This window comes from Melospiza georgiana, chromosome 24 (assembly GCF_028018845.1).
Source record: "Melospiza georgiana isolate bMelGeo1 chromosome 24, bMelGeo1.pri, whole genome shotgun sequence".
NCBI lineage: Eukaryota > Metazoa > Chordata > Aves > Passeriformes > Passerellidae > Melospiza > Melospiza georgiana.
In genome coordinates this window covers 9520971-9540102 of record NC_080453.1, presented here as the reverse complement: position 1 = coordinate 9540102, position 19132 = coordinate 9520971, and the positions used below count along the sequence as shown (strand labels likewise).

Below are 19132 nucleotides of genomic sequence, written 5' to 3'. Positions count from 1 at the left end.
TTTCCTAGGAAGGAAGGCAGAGCCGGGAGTCAGCGGAGCCCGGGAACATCCCCGTCGGCGTCACCGGAAGGGGTGACTCAGGCGGACACCGGCACGGGCCGCGGGGCCGTGTCCCCACGCCCTGTGCGTCAGGCTGGCCGCGCCTGATGAAACCGGGCTGCGATGTTGCTGCGCTGTGTGACACAGCGGGACAGCCGGCTGCGACACCGCTCCGAGCGCGGGGCACCACCGCCACGGGACGGCAGCGAGCAACGGGCACAGCACGGCACTGGGCAGCGGGAGCAGCACTGTGCCGACGGCCCGCTCCGCGGTCCCACCGACCCTCCCTGGGCACAAAACGCCACTGAACATCACCATTTCCCCGCACACTGGCAGGGCTGCCCCTGCTCCAAGCACGGGGTTCGGGTCCTTTCTGCCCCACACTCCTCGGGGCTAGAGCTCCCGTGTGCGGCCAAAGGGCTGCTCCTGTCCCGGCCGCTTTCGGGACATGTCCCGGCTCCTCGCCTCCCTGCAGGCGGGCGGGGCGGGCAGCGGGGCACGACCCCACGCCTCTCCGAGGGACGCCAGTGCGGGCTGCACCGTGCGCGCCCGGGGACGGGGCGGTACAGCCCGGGAGCCCTTACCTGGCCGTCCCGCCGGGCCCCGCAGCCCCGGTGCTCCTCCGGCCCCGCGGGGCTGCACGGCGAGCCGGCGACCAGCATCACGCTGGGGCTGGGCGGCGGGGACAGCCCGGGACAGCCCCGGCCGCCCCCGGTCCCCGCCGCGACCCCGGGACCCCGCGCCCGCCACGCTTACATAGCACGGGGCGGGGACACGCCCCTCCGCCCGCCTCCGCCAATGGGAGCTTGGGGGCGGGACCACCCAGCAACAATCAGACCAATGACAATGAGGGGCGTGGCCAGCGCGCAGCCATCAGGTCTACCCAGGGCCGGGCGCCCTTCCCCGACCCCGCAGCCGGGGCCCGAGAGAAACCGGCCTGAGGCAAACACCCCAGCTGCGGGCACGGGCATCACAGGGATATCGAACCGCCCGGGTGAGCCCAGGAGGCCAGAATGCTCCAAAGAGGGCTGGAGACCCTCTCCACTGGACAAACACGGGGAGAGCTGAAGGGGTTCAGCCTGAAGAAGGCTCTGGGGGAAAACTTCGAGCCCATTCCAGAGCCTAAAAGGGCTCCAGGAGAGCTGGAGAGGGACTTGGGACAAGGGCCTGAAGTTCCAGGACAAGGGGGAATGGCTTCATGCTGCCAGAAGGGAGGGATAGATGGGATATTGGGAAGGAATCCTTCTTTGTGAGGGTGGGCAGACCCTGGCACAGGTGCCCAGAGCAGCTGTGGCTGCCCCTGGATCCCTGGAAGTGTCCAAGGCCAGGCTGGACAGGACTTGGAGCAACCTGGGACGGTGGAAGGTGTCCTTGCCCATCAGAGGGGGGCAGAAAAAGATGAGCTTTAAGATATCTTCCAATCAAAAAGTCTGGGATTCTCTGACTCTTTTACTGGCTTTGGTGTTTCTCCAAAGGGACAGAAGAAAAAACAAAACATGAAAACAAGGGATAAAATCCCTTGGGCTGTCCCAGACACAGCACGGGTGCTGCCTGACAGCCCAGCACACAGGAGTCGCTGCACAAACAACTCAGGATTCTCCTGGCAACAGCCTCCTCTGGCTCCGGGCTGAGCTCCTGCCAGCAGGGGAACGTCAGAGCTCCCTGGCACTGCAGCGCCAGCCGCACAGCCCACGGCTGGAACAGCCACCCTCGGCACAGCCCACAAGCCCAGCCTCTCCATGCAGGAGGGCACGGCCACTTAGAAACGTCCCTGGGCATTGCTCCTTGTCCTTGCCCCTTCCTGGGGCTATTTTTAGGGTGTTTTGCAAACACGGCTCTGTGCTGAGGCTGTGGAGTCTGGGTGCCTCTGGCCACCTCAAGGTTTCCACTTCTGTCTTTTCATTTGTGTCATTTCAGAGGCACAATTTGGGGGCTTCATTTCATGTGATCCGAGGGAACGTGGCCCCTCACTGACCAGGGTCAGAGGTGCTGGTTTAGCCTCTGTCACCTGCTCCTTCAGCACTGTCACACCCCACAGAGCTGCAGAGGTGCTGCTGGTCACCAGCCAGCCCTGGGGCTGCCCAAAGAAGCTGTGGACAGGGCTTGGAGCAACCTGGGACAGTGGGAGCTGTCCCTGCCCATGGCGGGGGTGGAACAAGATGAGCTTCGAGGCCTCTTCTAACCCAAACCATTCCATGATGACTCTGCAGTTCCACCTGAGGCCATGAGCTCTGTGTTTGCTCTGGCTGAACACATCAGCCTGGAGGGGAAAAAAACACATCTCTTCCTTTGCATCAGCAAAGGCAACATGGAGCAAGCAAAGTGGGGGTGGCAGAGAGGGGGAGGCTGCCTCTGTTCTCCCCTTTCTGCTCCCCAAAAAGCTCTGGATATTAGAGGGACAGGGCTGTGGGTGTGCATCAGGCGATGATCCAGCTGGAGAGATGGGCTGGAGATGCTGCCAAATATTTAATATAAAAATATCCCATCAGAAGACACGAAGGTCTGTGCCAGGAGGACATTTGTCCCACAGACAAGTCCTGCATGTCGAGCAGGGCTAGGAGGGGCCAAGCACCGCGGGGCGGGCACAGAACTCTAGGTTTTGGGGCAGCACAGGATCCCCCATCTGTCCCTCACCCCTGGTCAGCCCACCTGGCAAGCACGAGGTTACCTGCAGCACTTTTCCCAGGTGGCTCCTGCTGGCTCGGGCTGTCAGCAGCATCTCCCTCCTGCCACAGCAGCCTCCCAGGCTGGGAGCCAGGAGCAGGCCATGCTGGCCAGTGCAAAACAGCTTCAGCACCCCACAGAATCATGGAATTGTTCTGTTCAGAAAGCTCTCTAAGATCATAGAGTTTAACTATTACCCCAGGATGGCCAAGGCCACCACTAACCCATGTCCCCAAGTGCCACATCTGCATGGCTTTTAAATCTCTCCAGGGACATAAAAACAAGCAAGGGTGGGTAATTATTTTGGGACTGACAGTGCTCTGGTTACCATCCTGCTGACTGGAAAAGTCTGGTGCTCCAGGAAAGCTGAACAGCAAGGGAAGCCCAATTGCTCAAGGTGTGTTACCTTGGAGGGAGGTTGGCTGGGGACAACTCCTGCTTTTTTCAGCAGCTGGTGGCTTTGGGCAGCCCAGATTCTGAGAAGGAAGGGAAGCAGCAGAGACCATACAGGGACACTGAGGCAACACCTGGGGCAGGTAGACATGGAAGATTGTTTCAGTGTCTCCTTTCCTTACATCTCTGCTCAAAGATCAGCATGCTCCATGTGCGCCAGGAGACTGGATATGAATAAGGAAAACAGTCAAAGCTAAAACCCTTTTAGACTCCCAGACCTCTGGAGATTTCCTTGGAAAAAGATGAGAGGCATTTTCTTCATGGAAATCTCATGGGAAAAGGGAAAGCCTCCATGCCAAAGCAGCAGGTCCCTCTGTCTGTGCCAGTTGTATCCCCTTGCCAAGATCAGGAATACATCTCGTCAGATACAGCCGGATGGGCCCAGGGAAGCTGGATGTAACCAAGTAACCAGGATCCTAGCAACAGGCTTGATGGGAGGATTTAAAGATAGAAAAAAAAGTAGGAGCAAAGCAAACAATGGGAAAATATTGTCTCATTCCCCAAACTCCCAACCCTACAGCAGGAGATAAATCAGCTCCAGGCAGGGCGAGGTACTTTGGTTGTTTTGGTTTTTTCCCTTTTCAAAGCAAACAAAGTATCAGTCACAGATGAGGATTTTTTTAAACCACTTTTACAGGTGTCATTTGTACAAATCAAAGCATCCCTTGAAAATCTCATCATTACAAACATACAAAGAAACGATGTTGGTGTTACAAATCAGCTATGCAACGGCAGGAGCAATTTATCACGATTAAAAACCCTACTGAACAGTATTTACAGGGCCTTTCTCCCTCTTTTTATTTCTTTATGTTGAGGGAAGGAAAAAAGCAAAGCCCACAGTTAAAAAAACTCCCACCAATGCACTTCATTTTCTAAAAGTATAAAACTGGGTGAGTTTTGCCACACTCAGGCAAAGTGTAACAATTTCTGGTTTTGCTTGTTTTCACATTAAAAGTCTCTTATAAAAACCAAAAACAAACCCATGGCAGTGTCCGATGAAATGTGCTCCCTCCATGCCAGAAGCAAACATCATCCCAAAAAAGTGCCTTTGAGTAAAATCAACTTTAGTAACAAATAAGAAACAAAAGGATGAAAAAAGTAATCACAAGCTCTAGTTAAAAGCTTCATCAAAGCCCTGACGGAGCGGCCGCCCTGCAGCAAAAGCGTGAGTTCTCTTACCTACCTCCAGCCCCTGCCGGGGGTCTCCAAGCCCTGAGATGTTTCTCCACTCCCTGACTGGCGCTCGGGATGTCGAGGAGCTCCTGCCAGCCCGGAGTTGTGTGGTGCTCCCCCTCCAAGTGCTGTTTATCCACCACCATCACCCCAAAAGAGGTGCCTGGGGGGACCCAGCCCAGCTGGTCTGGCTGTAAGGGTCAGTGGCAGCCGTGCTGTTTTGGGGCAGCACATCCCTGGTACAGGGAACTCTCATAGCCCTTTGATCCTGCTGGTTTGGAATCAGCAGTGAGAAAAATCCCTGGAGTGCCCCAAAAAACACTCCCTGGCTTGGGTTGCTGCCTGAGTAAGTGCTTTCCTGGAGCCAACCTGGCCCCTGCATCTGGAAGGGGCAGGGAAAGGGGGAAGAGAGGGAATATCCGAGCCTTGAACTCTCTGTGTAAAGAAATGGAGTAAGAGACACTTGATCACACCAAGCTGCAGAAATCATCAAAAACCCAGAGGTCACCACATAACCAGGGCACTGGGCGGGTGGGGGAATTCTAGGTGGGTTGGGGGCTGTATCATTCCACTTTGGCTCCCAACCCAAAAGCTCTGATCAGAAAAACAAGGAAACACAAAACCAGGCAGTTTGGTTTGCCAAGTTGACAGAGAAAATAAGAAAAAATCCAAAACAAAACACAAAAATCTTCCAAGATAAATACATGGCCCCCATTTTGGAAGCATCTTCAAAAAGCTGGATCAACTGTTGTCAGCAGTGGCACAACCTTCCAGGAATACCTGTTGGGCTGGTGAGTTCTCAGCTCTCTTTTGAAGAAGGAACAGTTCAAGGGAAAAAAAAAATTCAGCTCCCACCACACGCAGCTCCCATTTTATCTGCAGAACAACTGGCCATGGCAATTCCCTCACAGCAGCAGGCTGGGAACCAGCAAGGAGCCACTAATGCAGCAGGTTCCTGTTTGCTCATGGAAAGGGCTGGCAGTGGTAGCAACTGGTTAGGAAAAGATTTCTTCCAGAAAACAGTACTTCAGGGGGGATTTAGGAAAGCTGGGACCTCTCCCCATGGACTGAAACTGGCCACACTCAAGCATGCTGTCAGAAGGTAACACGCACCAGGAATCCCATGGAGTCCACAAGACAGAGGTTTGGGCTTCCAGCCATCCTGCAGGCCTCCCACACTCCTCGGCTAGTGCAGGGGAAAGCTCCCAGGCTGGGGGCTTGGCTTTAAGGGGAGGTTATTGCTCCTGACTTCTCAGGCTTTTTGCCTTTTGACAGGGCAGCTGCTTGCTTCAGGAGTTCTCTGTTCTTGGCCTGGAAATGGGGAAATGGGTATTTAGTGGCATGGATCATCACTAGCTCTTGGGATCCCTGTGCAGAAGCTGCTGACATCCTGCACACAGCTGGAAAGGGGGCACAGATGTTGAGCTCACCTCTAACCTCCTAGAGAGGGCTCTCCCATCCCAGCCCCACAGGAAAAGACAACTACAAAATGATAGAACCCATGAGACCGTTCAAAAATTAATCCTATGAACAGTTCAAAGTACCTACAATACACTGAGAGGATCTGAACTTTGATTTTGCAGCCATTGAAAAAGATTTCCAGAGACTCAACCAATAGCAGCAGAAATAAAACATCTGGACACCAGAGAGTTCAGGGCAGTCCCAGCGTGAGCTGAGCACAGACATGGAAAGCCCCAAGAGAGGGAAGTGGCTGGGGCACACCTGCTCCTGGATCTGATGCTCCTTTACCTTCAGAAACAGCACACCCAGCCCTCTCCACACTACATCCCAGCATTCCACATGCCCTGTGAAGGGATTCTGGCAGGCACCAGCACTCTGACAGTTGGAGGCCTCCAGCCTGCCTTCCACTGGGATACTTCCCCAGAGTGGGTGTGGATGGAGGAGGGGCTGTTTCCTCAGGGGCAACAGAAGCCTTTTGTCTCATCCCCTCCCAGCTCTCATTGCTGGGGCTTTAGATCTTTGTATACCCAAAGTAATTAAACGGCGCAAAGTTCATTTCTGTGTCTGATTTCTTCCCCTTTGACCTGATCCCTTTGGTGGCTCAAACTATTCATACTGATAGTCTGCTGTGTCTCCACAGCCATGACAAGAATCTTGCTCTCCCTGCTTCCATCAGCTCAGGGACTTCTTTATTTGGACTAGAGATACAGGGTGAAAAGAACTGCCAATTGTTCCTTTGTTCTCTCTGGTTACTGCTCACACAAATCACAGGGAGGTGATTTAGAGGCTCAGGGAGCTGACAAAGGTTCTGCAGACTGGAGAAACAGGTTCAAACCTGATTTTGGCAATAAGTAAAATGAGTCCGATGGCTCCTGTCTAGTCCATAAGGGACACAACATAGCACTTTAAACACAGTAAGTGTGAGCCTGAGTGGAGAGCAGCAAGGTAGGTGTAAAATGGTGGTTGGGATGCAATGCAGAGCTGAGGAGGGGCTTGCCTGGCAGCACAGAGGCTGTAGGACACGGCTGAGAAACATTAGCAGAGCTCTGTGAGCAGTAGCTCACAGGGTGTCCTGACCAGGAGTGTCCTCAGTCCCTCCTGGACACAGCTCAGGAATGTCCTCAGTCACTCCTGGATACAACACAGCTCAGCAGTTAAACTGACAATGCTGTCACCTGTAACTGCTCCATGACCTCCTTGTGTGTCTTCTCCATTTGGTTCATCTTTGCCCTCATCTGTGATTCCTGGTACTGCAGGTCAGCTTTCAGCTCCGTGATCTGTGTAGAAACCAGGAAGGAGCAAGTGAGCTGGAAGAGGCAACAGCTGCCCTCCCCACAGACCCCTCTGCTGTGGAAAGTGTCTCTACAGAAGGCGTGTGAGACGGCTGAGGTCACAGACATGCTGGCAGTGCTGAGGGACTGCAATGAGACCAGAACTGTGTCACTGAGAGCACAGAGCAACTGCAAGGGCCAGCACTGCATTTCTCCAAGCAGCAGCATGTTTATTCCCAGTCTTGCCCACACACAGAGGTCTCCAAGAAAGTGGTCAGGAAATGACCCTTTATGAAATGAGATCCCCTGGGTGGGTCCAGAGGGCCTCTTTGGCTTTGGAAAGGAGGCAGCCTGGAAACAGCCAGACATGTTAACTCCAAGATAAAAAGCCAGGCTGTGTCAGAGTGTGATCTGTGAGAACATGTCAGCCAAGCCAAGGACTGTACCTTCTTCTCCTTCTCCAAAATCATCTGATCCTTCTGGTGAAGCATCTTTTTTAAAGTAGCCACTTCCTCTTTCAGCTGGGCAATGATGACAAAGTGGTCGGTGCCAGGGGAGTCCAGGGCGAGGTCCGGAGAAAAACTGCAGCAAAAAACAGGGAGAGGCCCTCAACAAAACTCTCCTCTTCACCAGGCAGGGAAACTCCCACGGATGCTCTCAAAGCAGAGTGGGAATCATTTCATGATCATTCATGATCCTTTTTGAAACCAGAGAGCTGAAGTCAGCAATCAGAGAGATAATTAAAATTTACGCTTCCCTTTGGAAATCTCTTTGCTCACAAGCAGTCCTTGGATGCACTGCAGAACTTCCCACTGAATGAAAACAAATATTCTGGCAAGGAGGGGACATGAAAGAGAAACAAATAACCTCCAAGTTCAACAAACAGAGCAAAAGGAAACAGCTAAATTTTTCTGAGCAAGGAAAAGGGGTAAAAAACATACTGGACCTCGTAATATGATTCTGCCATGATAAAGCAATTTAGGGAGAAGCTTCATTATTCCAGAGTAGGAAAAACTCTCCAGGAAGACAGAGAACTAGCTGAGCACATCACCTGTACACCACCAGGTACTCTAAATCTGAGCAACCATCAGCAGAACTATCTGTGCATGAGTCACTGCTGCACTGGTAAATCACAAACCTCCCTAGGAGACACCAGTGACCCAGGCAGGCACATGCAGTTCTGTGCTATGGGAATATGCAGACCATAAGATACAACAAGCTGCAGCCACAAGACTCAGGGAGCCCACCTGATTTTTCCCTGCCCTCTGTTCCATCCCTAAAGCTGATTTTTACCTCCTCGTGCTAAGTGGGCAGCACACTCCCAGCCACTTGCACCTGAAACTGCTATATAAAAATTGAACGGTAATAAGACAACAAAGCTCCACCTAGAAGATTACTTCAAGTCTGGCTGTTATCAGATAAATAGAAATAAATCATCAGGGTAACCCAAAGCCTGACTATTTTTTAAAAGCCTCCAGAGTAGGTCAACACTCAGCTTTAAAGGTGGGAGCTGCAGCAGAGTGGGACAAGCATGGTCTCAACCCAAAATTCTGCCTCTCTCCAGGATGTTTCTACCTCTGAGCTTCCAGTCCCCAACCTGTACCCTAAGGCAGAGAGTACTTGCTGCTCACTTCACACGGGGTCTCCACCAGCACCTGGAAATGATCCATTTTCTAATTAAAAGCACTACAGTCTGCTGTGACAGGACTCGTTAGTAAGGATGTGGCAGGGGAAAAGGCTCGCTCCCCACTGTGCTGGGGATCTGCAGAGGGAAACAAAGCAGAGGCAGCTTCCCAGATCTGAGAGCCAGAGGATGGCCCTGAGGCACTGGGAGAGAAAACCTGGCAGAGGAAAACTCAGAACTGAGGGTCTGCAGGAGACAGCCCGGAGCAGAGGAGCCCTGCATGTCTAAAACATGCTGACAGCAGAGTCCACACTAAGATGTGGCAGCTCTCTGGGCACACTGGATCCAGCTCTGGGCTAGGCAGAGAGGTTCATACCTACACACTAGCACTGAACAACTCCCATTTTAAAGCTTTCCCAATAGTTTTCCCAAGTGAAGGCTGTGCAAGATGATGCTGTGTGCTCCAGCACCTTTCTATGTGCAAGCACATTACTAACAGCAGCTTTAATTTCCCACTCACTGCAAATATGCTGGGGAGGAGAGAAATAAATTTTAAAAAATAACAACAACAGTAACCAACAGCACAGAGAAAAGAGGCTTCCTCACTAATTCCCTCTGGCTGAAAACAATCCCTAGACACACCATTCCTTTGCCCAGGCACGCTTCCCTCCTGCCATGCCCTGGGGTGATAAAGAGTGCCAGGGGATGCCCACAATTCCCTGAGCAGCTCCAGCATGAAAAATTCCCTGCCCAGCAACTGCTGCTGCCCAGCAAAGCCAGGAAGGCGAGAGCCAGCCCTGCCACCCAGTGGGGAGACGGCAGGGACAGGAGGGCCACCAGCCTGCACAGAGCACCATCCCTGGGGCTTCTGCATCCACCAGAGGGGAACTTGAGCCAGCTTGAGACCTCCTCCTGGACGGGTATAAAATACCAGACTGGTATTTTCCTGTCCAGCTGCTGCAAAATGCCCCTTCAAATGCGTTAAGGTGCTAAATAAAGAAGCAGATTTTTTTTCCTCTTCCTCGGTATTTTTTTAAAGACTGACAAGATAGTAATGAAAGGTTCCTCGGTCTTAAACCCCATGTTACAGAAGCAGCCTGTGACTCCAAAATTTGAAGAAAAACTGCCATACACAAGTTAGTCTTTTCCTTTAACAAACAGATCAAGAATTAAAACAACCAACCAAAAAAAAAAAAAAAGCCATTTCCTCTACAAATAAACTCAAGATCCAGCCCCTTGGGATAGGTCAGGGGGACATGAGCTCTCCATGTCTGAACAGCCTAAAAGGCACACCGTTAATTAAAGGGAAATTACGAGCTCTTGTTGTTTTTAGCAGAGACAGAAGACAAAAATGGAGCTGTTCCCAAGGCACCTGCCTCTCTCTATTGATTGGAACAGAAACCAAATCGACTGCCTTAAACTCCACACCTGTTAAATGGCAGAAATTAGGCAAGGCAAATGCCAAGATTAAAGATTTTGCTATTCAAGTCAGGCTGGCATGAAGAGGCAGAGACCAGGCACTAAACCAGCATCCACATTTCACCTTAGACAAAAAGCACCTGCAGAGCTGCCTCCAGCTCTGAGCCCCCAACATCAAAAGGATGTGGAACTGCTGGAACAAGCCCAGAGGAGGCCATGGAGATGTTCCAAGAGCTGAGAGAGCTGAAGGTGCTCAGCCTGGAGAAGAGAAGGCTTTGGGGAAACCTTAGAGCCCATTCCAAAGCCTAAAGGGGATCCAGGAGAGCTGGAGAGGAACTGGGGACAAGGGCCTGAAGTGCCAGAACAAGGGGGAATGGCTTCCTGCTGCCAGAAGGGAGGGACGGATTCCTTGGGAAGGAATTCTTCCCTGTGAGGGTGGTGAAGCCCTGGCAGAGTTTACCCAGAGCAGCTGTGGCTGCCCCTGGATCCCTGCAAGGGTCTAAGGTCAGGCTGGAGGGGCCTTGGAGCAACCTGGGATGGTGGAAGATGTCCCTGCCCATGGCAAGGGGCAGAATGAGATGAGCTTTAAGGTCCCTTCCAACCCAAACCATTCTGGGATTCTATGTTTTTTCATAGAATCAGTGCACTCAGTGCAGTACAGCCCAAGTCACAGAGCTTTAAACTATGCCAGGACTTTCCTATGCAAATAAGAATCTTTTACAAATGAACTTCACTGCTGAGCATCCTGAGGCACTGCTGCCCTCCCCCTGCCAGCAGTGCTGTCACTGCCTGGTGTTACAAGCACAATTTAGCAGCTTGTCTGCAGTGACAGGAGAAGGGACTGCAGTGTGCTCATCTGCAGAGTCTGCAGCATAAAAACACTTTGCCAGCATTAGCACAGACGATGGGGACACCAAGACTGTCCCAGTTAGGACCAGCAGAGCTGCAGGGGCTGGAGGTGAAGCCGGTGTGCTGGGCACTGGCAGCACAGAAGGATTAGTAAGACCAAGTCTGCTGCAAGATGTGCTGCGAGTCACTGGGAGAGAAAACTACTCCCAGTGCAGCAGCAACAGAGCTGTTTGCTCCTCCCAGAACTCACCCAGAACAAACCATTCAATACCCTTTAAACGACTGCTGGAAATCACCCTGTCCACATATCATAGCTATTGTGAGCAACAATCATGCTGAAATATGTAAACAGAGGGAATTCAGTACGACACAGTAAAGGAATTTCTACCATATCCAAAAAGAAGCAGTAATTTCAGAGAAACTGGACCCTGACTGAAGGTGTTGCCAAAGTCAACTGAGCTCAAACATGCCCAAATTTTGCCCAGTTGAGGGCTACACCAGAGGTTTGGCTGGAGCTGGGGTACAGGATGTTGGGGCTGATCTCAGCAGGGAGGAGGTGCTGGTTGAGTCAGTTTACTCCAGACTCTGCTGCTGCAAACACCCTTGTGCTGCAGCAGACCTTAACTCCCTGCTCAGGCTGTGTCCCACACACCAGTGTGACTCTGGGAGGGACAATCTGGTAGTTGTATAAAGGGAAGGGATTTGGGGGCTCACTCTCATAAAAGAACCCTCAGCCACTCCAAACCCACATTAAGGAACCCCCATTATTACTCCTCTCAGGAAGTGCAGCCATTTGTCTATTTAAGGCAGCTGCAGCTTGCCTTTTCTCCTGCGTGTCGCTGAAGCTCTTCAGTTGCTAAATTTACACTTGGTTTGTTACTGGAACTCATCAAAAAAAAGCCTGTGGCAAGGCCTACAGCCTTGGCAGGAGCCAGACTGACAATATCTGACATGAGAGCAAAAGGAAGGCCCTTGATTCCTTCAATACATGCTCCTGCTTTCCAAACACACGGCTGACCAACCCAGAGCACAGGTCATTTTGCTTTTCGGGTATTTTCAAGCCAGCAGGGCTGTTACAATGAGTTGTGAGATCTCAGCCCAGGATCTAATGAGGAGATAAAAACAGCTGATGCTGTCCTACAGCCCAGAGCAGCGGCCTCTCTGACGGGCTGCACCAGTTCTACCAGGGCTCTGTTTCCATTCTCTCCTCAGGCTCCACCAGCACTGAAGGCAATGGAATTCTAACCCCTCCACACTCAGCCATGGCTCCTAAGTCACAATTAGTCCTTAAATTTTTCCAGCTTTTAACTGAAAATGCTGTTCAGATGATAAAAGGTATTTCACACCTCTCCGTGGGTGCCACTGCCCTATAAAATTATTAAAGTTCTATTTCACAGAATCATAGAATCCCAGAATGGTTTGGGTCAAAGGGACCTTAAAGCTCATCTCGTTCTGCCCCCTGCCACAGGCAGTGTCATCTTCCACTAGAGGAGGCTGCCCTAAGCCCCATCAATCTGGCCATGAACACTTCCAGGAAGGGCATTTCCCACAGGAGCATTTTACAGTGACAAGGTGTCAACAGTACCTATAGGAGAGATCTGTGATCTCAGAGACACTGAAGGCAGGTAGCGATTAATTAATTACCAGTGTCTTTAACAAACCCTTTGGCACCAACTGTGCTCTGGTCCATGCTCCCAAATCCCTGCTGTTCAGAAAGAGATCTGTTGAGAGGGACAGTTCCCGTGTAGGAGGCAGTTCCCAGGGAGGGAGGGGAGAAAACAATGGGTGATCTCACTTCAGGATGTCAATGCCTTGAGCAACAGGACAATGGTGGGCCCCGAGAGTCTGTTGGGAAGCAGCCCACTGCGCCAACGTGGACGGGGCCCTCTGGATAAGGGGGCAAAGCATCTCGGGAGAGGAAGGAACGCTGAGAATCAGAGAGGAAAGGCAGGAATGAAAATATGCATGCACAAGACCATAAAAATACAAATCCATCTCAATCTCCTGTTTCTGCTAGTGACTCCCATTCTGCTGCACAGGCAGCTGGCATCAACATGATCCAGCATCAAGTGTGACAACAGAACGGGGTGGATGCTTTGCCAGAATCAGAGAACCATGGAATGGTTTGGGCTGGAACGAATCCTAAAGAGCATCTTGTTCCATCCCCTTGCCATGGGAAGGGACACCTTCCACTAGACCAAGCTGCTCCATGACCCATCCAACCTGGCCTGGAACACCACCAGGATGGGGACTCCACAACCTTTCAAGCAAAGCTGTTTGATTGCTTGTCTCTCCCCCAAAAGCAGGAGGGGACATAGGAAGTGGGTCTGGATCTTCTCCTGTCCTCTGAGGCTCTCCCTGCAGATCAGTCTGACAGACCTCAAAGCACAAAACCCGCAGACCTCACCAGCCCCTCTCTCCCTGTGGCTGCAGGAGAGATGATAAAGTTAGTTTGGCTGCAGTTTTCCTGACAGTTGGGGAGCTCAGCCAACACCACCTTGGTCCTGCTCCATCCAAGCAGGTACAGGTGCTCAGTATTCTCTTCCTCTTCAAATCTATGTCTAGGTTCCAGGTAGCACTGCCTTGCCAGGTTCTAGGACAACCCCTCGAGGTCTTAAAGCCCAAGGCCTCTGCTCTAGTATAAGGGCTTCCTGTTATTCACACACAACTCTGCCTTACATAAACTCAGCAAACAAACCACCCGCCCACAATTTCCCCACGTAACAGGCTCACCTGTCACCATTGGCAGATATGGCATCAAACTTGGCTTTCTTCTTTGGGATTTCATTCTGAATGGAAGACGTGGATAAGGTTTTCTGGCTAGAAAAAGGAGGAAATTGTATGTCAGAACCTGAATGACTTTCAGTCTAAGACAGAGAGGCAGATAAATATTCCCACCCACTTTGATCCTATTAAAACAGTATTTCCCATTGCTAAAACGATAAAAAAATCATTCCTTGAAGAGTAGCTGGAGACTAAAAATAAACAGAAAACAATGAGTCAGAGCAGTATGTAGGTGAAGAACTCCTGCTTAAAATCCACATTTTAATCATTAAATTTTACAAATGCAACTTTGCTCTCACAGTGTACAAGTTCAGTAAGTTGGATCACTAAGAAGCACAAGGCTGTACCAGCACAGTGAGGTTTGCAAACAAGCAAAGCGTGACTTAGCCAGACTGTCCTGAGCTCAGACCATGCCCAAACCCCTCCTAAGGTTACCTGTTGTAGTGGCTGCCACTGCTGAGCCTACTGAACTGCTCCTTCTCCTGCAGGCTGCCTCGGGAAGAACTGCTCAGGTGTTTGCACTGCTCTTTGGTCTTCTGCAGGACTCGTTTATAGGACAGTGTGCACAACCAGCACAGCAGCTTTCCATCCACCTGGAACAGGAGACAGAAAGAAGCTTTGGTCTTTTTTCTGCCCACAAAGCAAATACAGAAAAGACAAGAAGCACCTTCAAGCTTAGGGTTACATATGAACAAGCAGGGACTCAAAAAGAATCCTCTGAATGGACAGGCAGTCACTGGAGACCAAAACAGCAAGGGTGTCTGCTCCAGGAGGCTCAGCAGGGCACCCTTTATGGCTGCAGCACTCCAAACAACAGATCAACAGATGTTTACAGTTTGCCTCGATAAGACACAGCTCCTACACAGCACTCAGGGTGTCTGAGCAAAGAGTGTACAGAAACCATGAAGGGGTTTCCCGGTGGCGGTATGACACTTGTAGGTCCTCAGGCTATTGAACAAATATCATTCTCCATCCCTCTCACAGCCTCATACTTCATTCAGAGGTCTCTGCTTCTCTGCCAGCTCTTGGGCCAAATTCAAGAGATCTTTCTTAGAAGATCTGGCAGAGGCACACAGGGGTTCAAAGATTAAACAGCTCTAAACCAGAGCAAAGCTCAACTCTAGAAAACACTTTATAATCAAGAGATATGGATCATGGAATGGTTTGGGTTGAAAGCAACCTTAAACCCCACCCAGTCCCCCCTGCCATGGCAGGGACACCTTCCACTGTCCCAGGTGCTCCCAGCCCTGTCCAGCCTGGCCTTGGGCACTGCCAGGCATCCAGGGGCAGCCACAGCTGCTCCGGGCACCCCGTGCCAGGGCCTGCCCACCCTCCCAGGGAGGAATTTCCTCCCAGTATTCCATCTAACCCTGCCATCTGGCAGTGGGAAGCCTTTGCCCATGTCCTGTCAGAAATGCTGCAGAAGACGTAAAGAAGATGGAGAGAGGATCGATGTGATCAGCCCTTTTACCTTTTTAGTCTTCTTTAACACAAATACTGACCTTCTTCCTGTCATCCTTCCGGTCGAAGGCACACTGCTGCTTGCACTGCTCACACGAGTGAGGAGGGCCGTACTTTTTCTCTGAGTTGGTGCAACGCTGGCACTTGTTTCCAATAAAAGCTGCTATGATGTTGCAGTACTGGCAGGGTTTTGGCTTTAAAAAATAAGAACAACTGCTACAGCCTTCTAACTACAGTAGTACACTGCTTGTTCCCATTCTCCCCATAATTTCAAACTTTTATTTCCTTATTCTACACAGCGTATAATGCTGATCCAGGAGACAAAACTTCATTTGGATCCCTGGCCTCCAGCTAAGTGTATTTAGCCATGGCACTCAGACCATTTATCAAGTGCTGTGAAACCTTTACAAAAAACAACAAAATAGAACCAATCAAAATCTCTATTTCAGATTTCAGACAAGCAGGAAATAAAGATTTAACACTGCTTCCTGCAGCAATCTCAGTCTGTGTAAGCCCAGTCTTGTTTCTACTGGGTGTCAAACAGATAATTTCCTGGCCTCAAACAATGCAAAGCTCTTTTTTGTGCCAAAAGAATAGAAAAAGTAAAAGCCATTTGAGTGACCCATATTATTGATCAGTCATGCTCTTACAGCTGAGCCAGTCCATAAACTGCTCTGAGATTTCAGCAGGACAAAGACAAGAGAGATGAAAGGAAGAGAGGCTGGGGAGGCTGAGTCCCTCACTTACTGTGCCATAGAGCTTCACGTTCTGAGCACACTTCTTGCATATCGTGTTGGTTTTGCTGCGAAGAAGGACAGATCATTCTATCAACACATTCCAACAGAAATGAAACCTCTGTGTTTAGGGTGCCTGGCTCAGATCCCAGGATCCCTGCTTAGGCTCCCAGCCTCCCCTCAGCTCTGCCTCTGGTGATGAGGCCGGATTCAACCTCTCTAGCGACTCAGATACCAAAATGCTTTTCCCATCCCCATCTGGCAGAGGATAAATGGCCAAAAATTACAAAGGAGGTGTCTTTTAATTAAGGCATCTCCAGATGACACCCGGTTTTTGTCCATACAAACACAGGATTTGATCACTGACTAATCTGCAGCATGAGTGATTCAGCATCAGGGCAGGCTCTACTCTGGAGGTCATGGCAGGAGAGGGCAGAGGTATATTTGTCCAACAAACACAGGAAGGAACACCTCACACAACGGCCACACACAGCCCTGGGATTTACCAATCCTCCCTCTGACAGCTTCACAACTTGTCAAAATACAAAAAAACATGAGTCCAGCTGGAGGACACACAGCAGGAAATAAATGTTAGATACCAGACATCAGGCAAGAGGAAAACTCATGGAAAAATGCATCTGAGCTCTGACTGAAAAAAAACCCCAAGCAAAAGGTGTGATCCAAGTGCACTACAGACACTGCAACTCGCCCAGCAGATCTTTGGAGGTGGCCAAAGGTCTCCCAAGTTCTCCACAGCAACAATCTACAGGTTAAGGCTCAGTCACTGAAGGTGTGGAGCATTACAGCTCCCGAGGTGTGATCATTCTACCTGAAACCTGGATCTCCCCAGCTCAAGCATTTACCTTTCCTGCTGGAATTCAGTCCTGCAGTAAGTGCATTTAACAATGGGATGAGCAATCCGGCACTCCTGCAACAACAGAGGTGTTTCATGAGCTGCAGTGCTGCTCCCCAAGCCCCAGATCTCCTGCTGCCCTCCACTCCCACCACATCCACACACTTGCAAGCATTCCCTCCCTGTACAGTCATGCTGAGAGAAGAGGAAGGGTGCTGGGAATGCCGTGTGTCACAGGGGAGCCAGGTGTGCCTCACACCCACAGAGCAGGGTCACGGGGCAGCCCGGCTCCCAGGGCAGGAACACACAGCTCTGCCTCAGGTGTTCGCCAGTTCCCTGTACATCTGGCTGTGCTCTCCTCTCATCCCAGCTTCCCCAGATTCCCCCACCTTCACCTGCCTTGTCCCAGCCTCAGTGGTCCCAGGCTACTCCAGTTCCTGTTCCGTGTTCCCTATTTCACCCAATCTTGTTCTTCCCCACCCTGTCAGGCTGTCTCCAAGACCCACCTTACTCCTTCCAGGACACCATCAAACCTCCTAGAGAGGTCTCCAGATCCCCTCAGGCCTTTGCTCAGGAACAGCTCCCACCTCCCCTCTGTTCCCCACACCAGCCCCATGACTTCCACTGCAGCACCTCCAAACTGCCTTCGGTGCCCCCGGGCCCCCCTGACAATCAGCTCCCCTAAAGAGCCCTTCAACACAACCCCCTAGCAGGTTCAGGGCTTTAGCCCCATGCTCCAGCCCCTCAAAACCTCCCCAAAGCTCCCCGGCCCTCACACACACTCTCCCACTGCTATCCCACAGACCCCAAACACACACCTCAAGGCCCCACTCTTCATAAATACTCCCAGGATCTCCCCACAAACAGCCCCTCAGTTCTTCTAAGACTGCAGACCCCTTAAAAACCTTGCTGCTCTCCCTCACAAACAAGCTCCAGGAGGCCCTTTACCCCTCAGACCCCTCAAAGCCACTCACAGACCACCCCACTCAAATCCCCTCACAGATCGCCCCCCACTTCCCCCAGAGCCCTCCTCAGACTCCTCTCCCATCAGCCTCCTCCCACATTAGCCCCCATAAGCCCCTCGCAGCGCGCCCCCAGCCCCTCTCCTGGACCTTGCAGAGCTGCTGGCCCTGGCTGAGCGCCTCGAAGGGGAAGCGCTGGTGGCACTTGGTGCAGGCGTACAGCGCCGCCATCCCGCCGCCCCGCTGACAGGCGCGGCCCGCCCGCCCTCCCGCCCGGCCCGCGCGGCGCCGCCTCCGACCGCCGCCCATTGGCCGCGCGCCGCATCATTCACGCCTTGACCGCTTCTCATTGGCGAGCGTGCCGTCACTCACAGCCGCGGGGCGGGGCACGCCGGGGAAGCGTTAACGTCACGGGGAGCGCCGTGACGCAGCCTCTCGGTCCCGCGTGACGCGACGCGCGGGGGAGGTCGCGCGAGATCGCGAGTGGAGAAGGGGGCGGGGATTGGGGTAAGGGGCGGGGCTGAGGCGGGGCCGGGGAGGCGGGACCGGACATGGCCGGGATGGACTTGGACAGGGCTGGACATGGACAGAGAGCCCGGGATGGACAGGGCTGGACATGGCCGGGATAGACTTGGACAGGGCTGGACATGGACAGAGAGCCCGGGATGGACAGGGCGGGACATGGCCGGGATAGACTTGGACAGGGCTGGACATGGACAGAGAGCCCGGGATGGACAGGGCTGGACATGGACAGAGAGCCCGGGATGGACATGGACAGAGAGCCCAGGATGGACAGGGCGGGACATGGACAGAGAGCCCGGGATGGACAGGGCCAGGGAACAGGCTAGGCTGGGCTGAAGTGGGCCAAGGCTGGGAAAAGAGGCTGAGCTGAGCTGGGCTAGGCCAGGGTCGAGTGGGGCTGAGCTGAGCCTGGACAGTGCTGGGAGAAAGGGCTGAGCCAAGTTGGGCTAAGCAGGGCTGGGTGGGCCGGGCCAAGTTGGGCTAAGCAGGCACAGGCACAGCCTGGCCGATTCCACAGCTGGACCTGCCCCATGGCTCAGCCTGGCTGATTCCACAGCTGGACCTGCCCCAGGGCACAGCCTGACTGATTCCACAGCTGGACCTGCCCAATTCCACAGCCTGGCTGATTCCACAGCCGGACCCGCCCTCGTGGGCAGCAGGACAGAGCAAACTGCAGCTCCCCGTGCTCACACCGCAGACTGGGAGAGCTCCAGGCGGGAACAGGGAGGAGATTTGGCCCCGTTCCATTCTGGGAGTGAGGCTGGACCCAAGCTGCTGCAGCAAGGACAGATCATACACTGCACATGTGAAATAACTGTTCTTTTTTTCGTCAAGTAGTTGTCATTTTGTACAACGTGACACAG

At 52.3% G+C, this 19132-nt stretch overlaps 1 protein-coding gene across 1 annotated transcript; it reads right to left on the bottom strand.

Annotated features, from left to right (window-relative positions):
• Positions 1-3522: 3522 nt before the first annotated feature.
• Positions 3523-17979, bottom strand: FAM76A (family with sequence similarity 76 member A). The gene is made up of 9 exons (XM_058040454.1): positions 17898-17979; positions 16796-16860; positions 15946-16000; positions 15240-15392; positions 14173-14330; positions 13687-13773; positions 7508-7643; positions 6966-7067; positions 3523-5640 (listed from the first exon to the last, which is right to left on the bottom strand). Exons 1-9 carry the CDS (start codon positions 17976-17978, stop codon positions 5554-5556), a joined length of 924 nt encoding a protein of 307 aa, XP_057896437.1. The 5' UTR covers position 17979; the 3' UTR covers positions 3523-5553.
• Between the last annotated feature and the right edge of the window lie 1153 nt (positions 17980-19132).

What these genes read in the sequence shown, in the direction of transcription:
- FAM76A (XM_058040454.1), bottom strand. Translation starts at nt 17,978, where the DNA reads ATGGCGGCGCTGTACGCCTGCACCAAGTGCCACCAGCGCTTCCCCTTC. An exon ending in AGGGCCAGCAGCTCTGCAAG is followed by an intron (nt 16,861 to 17,897) that starts GTCCAGGAGAGG and finishes CTGTTGTTGCAG; the next exon opens with GAGTGCCGGATTGCTCATCC. An exon ending in TTTTGGAGAAGGAGAAGAAG is followed by an intron (nt 7,068 to 7,507) that starts GTACAGTCCTTG and finishes GTTTCTACACAG; the next exon opens with ATCACGGAGCTGAAAGCTGA.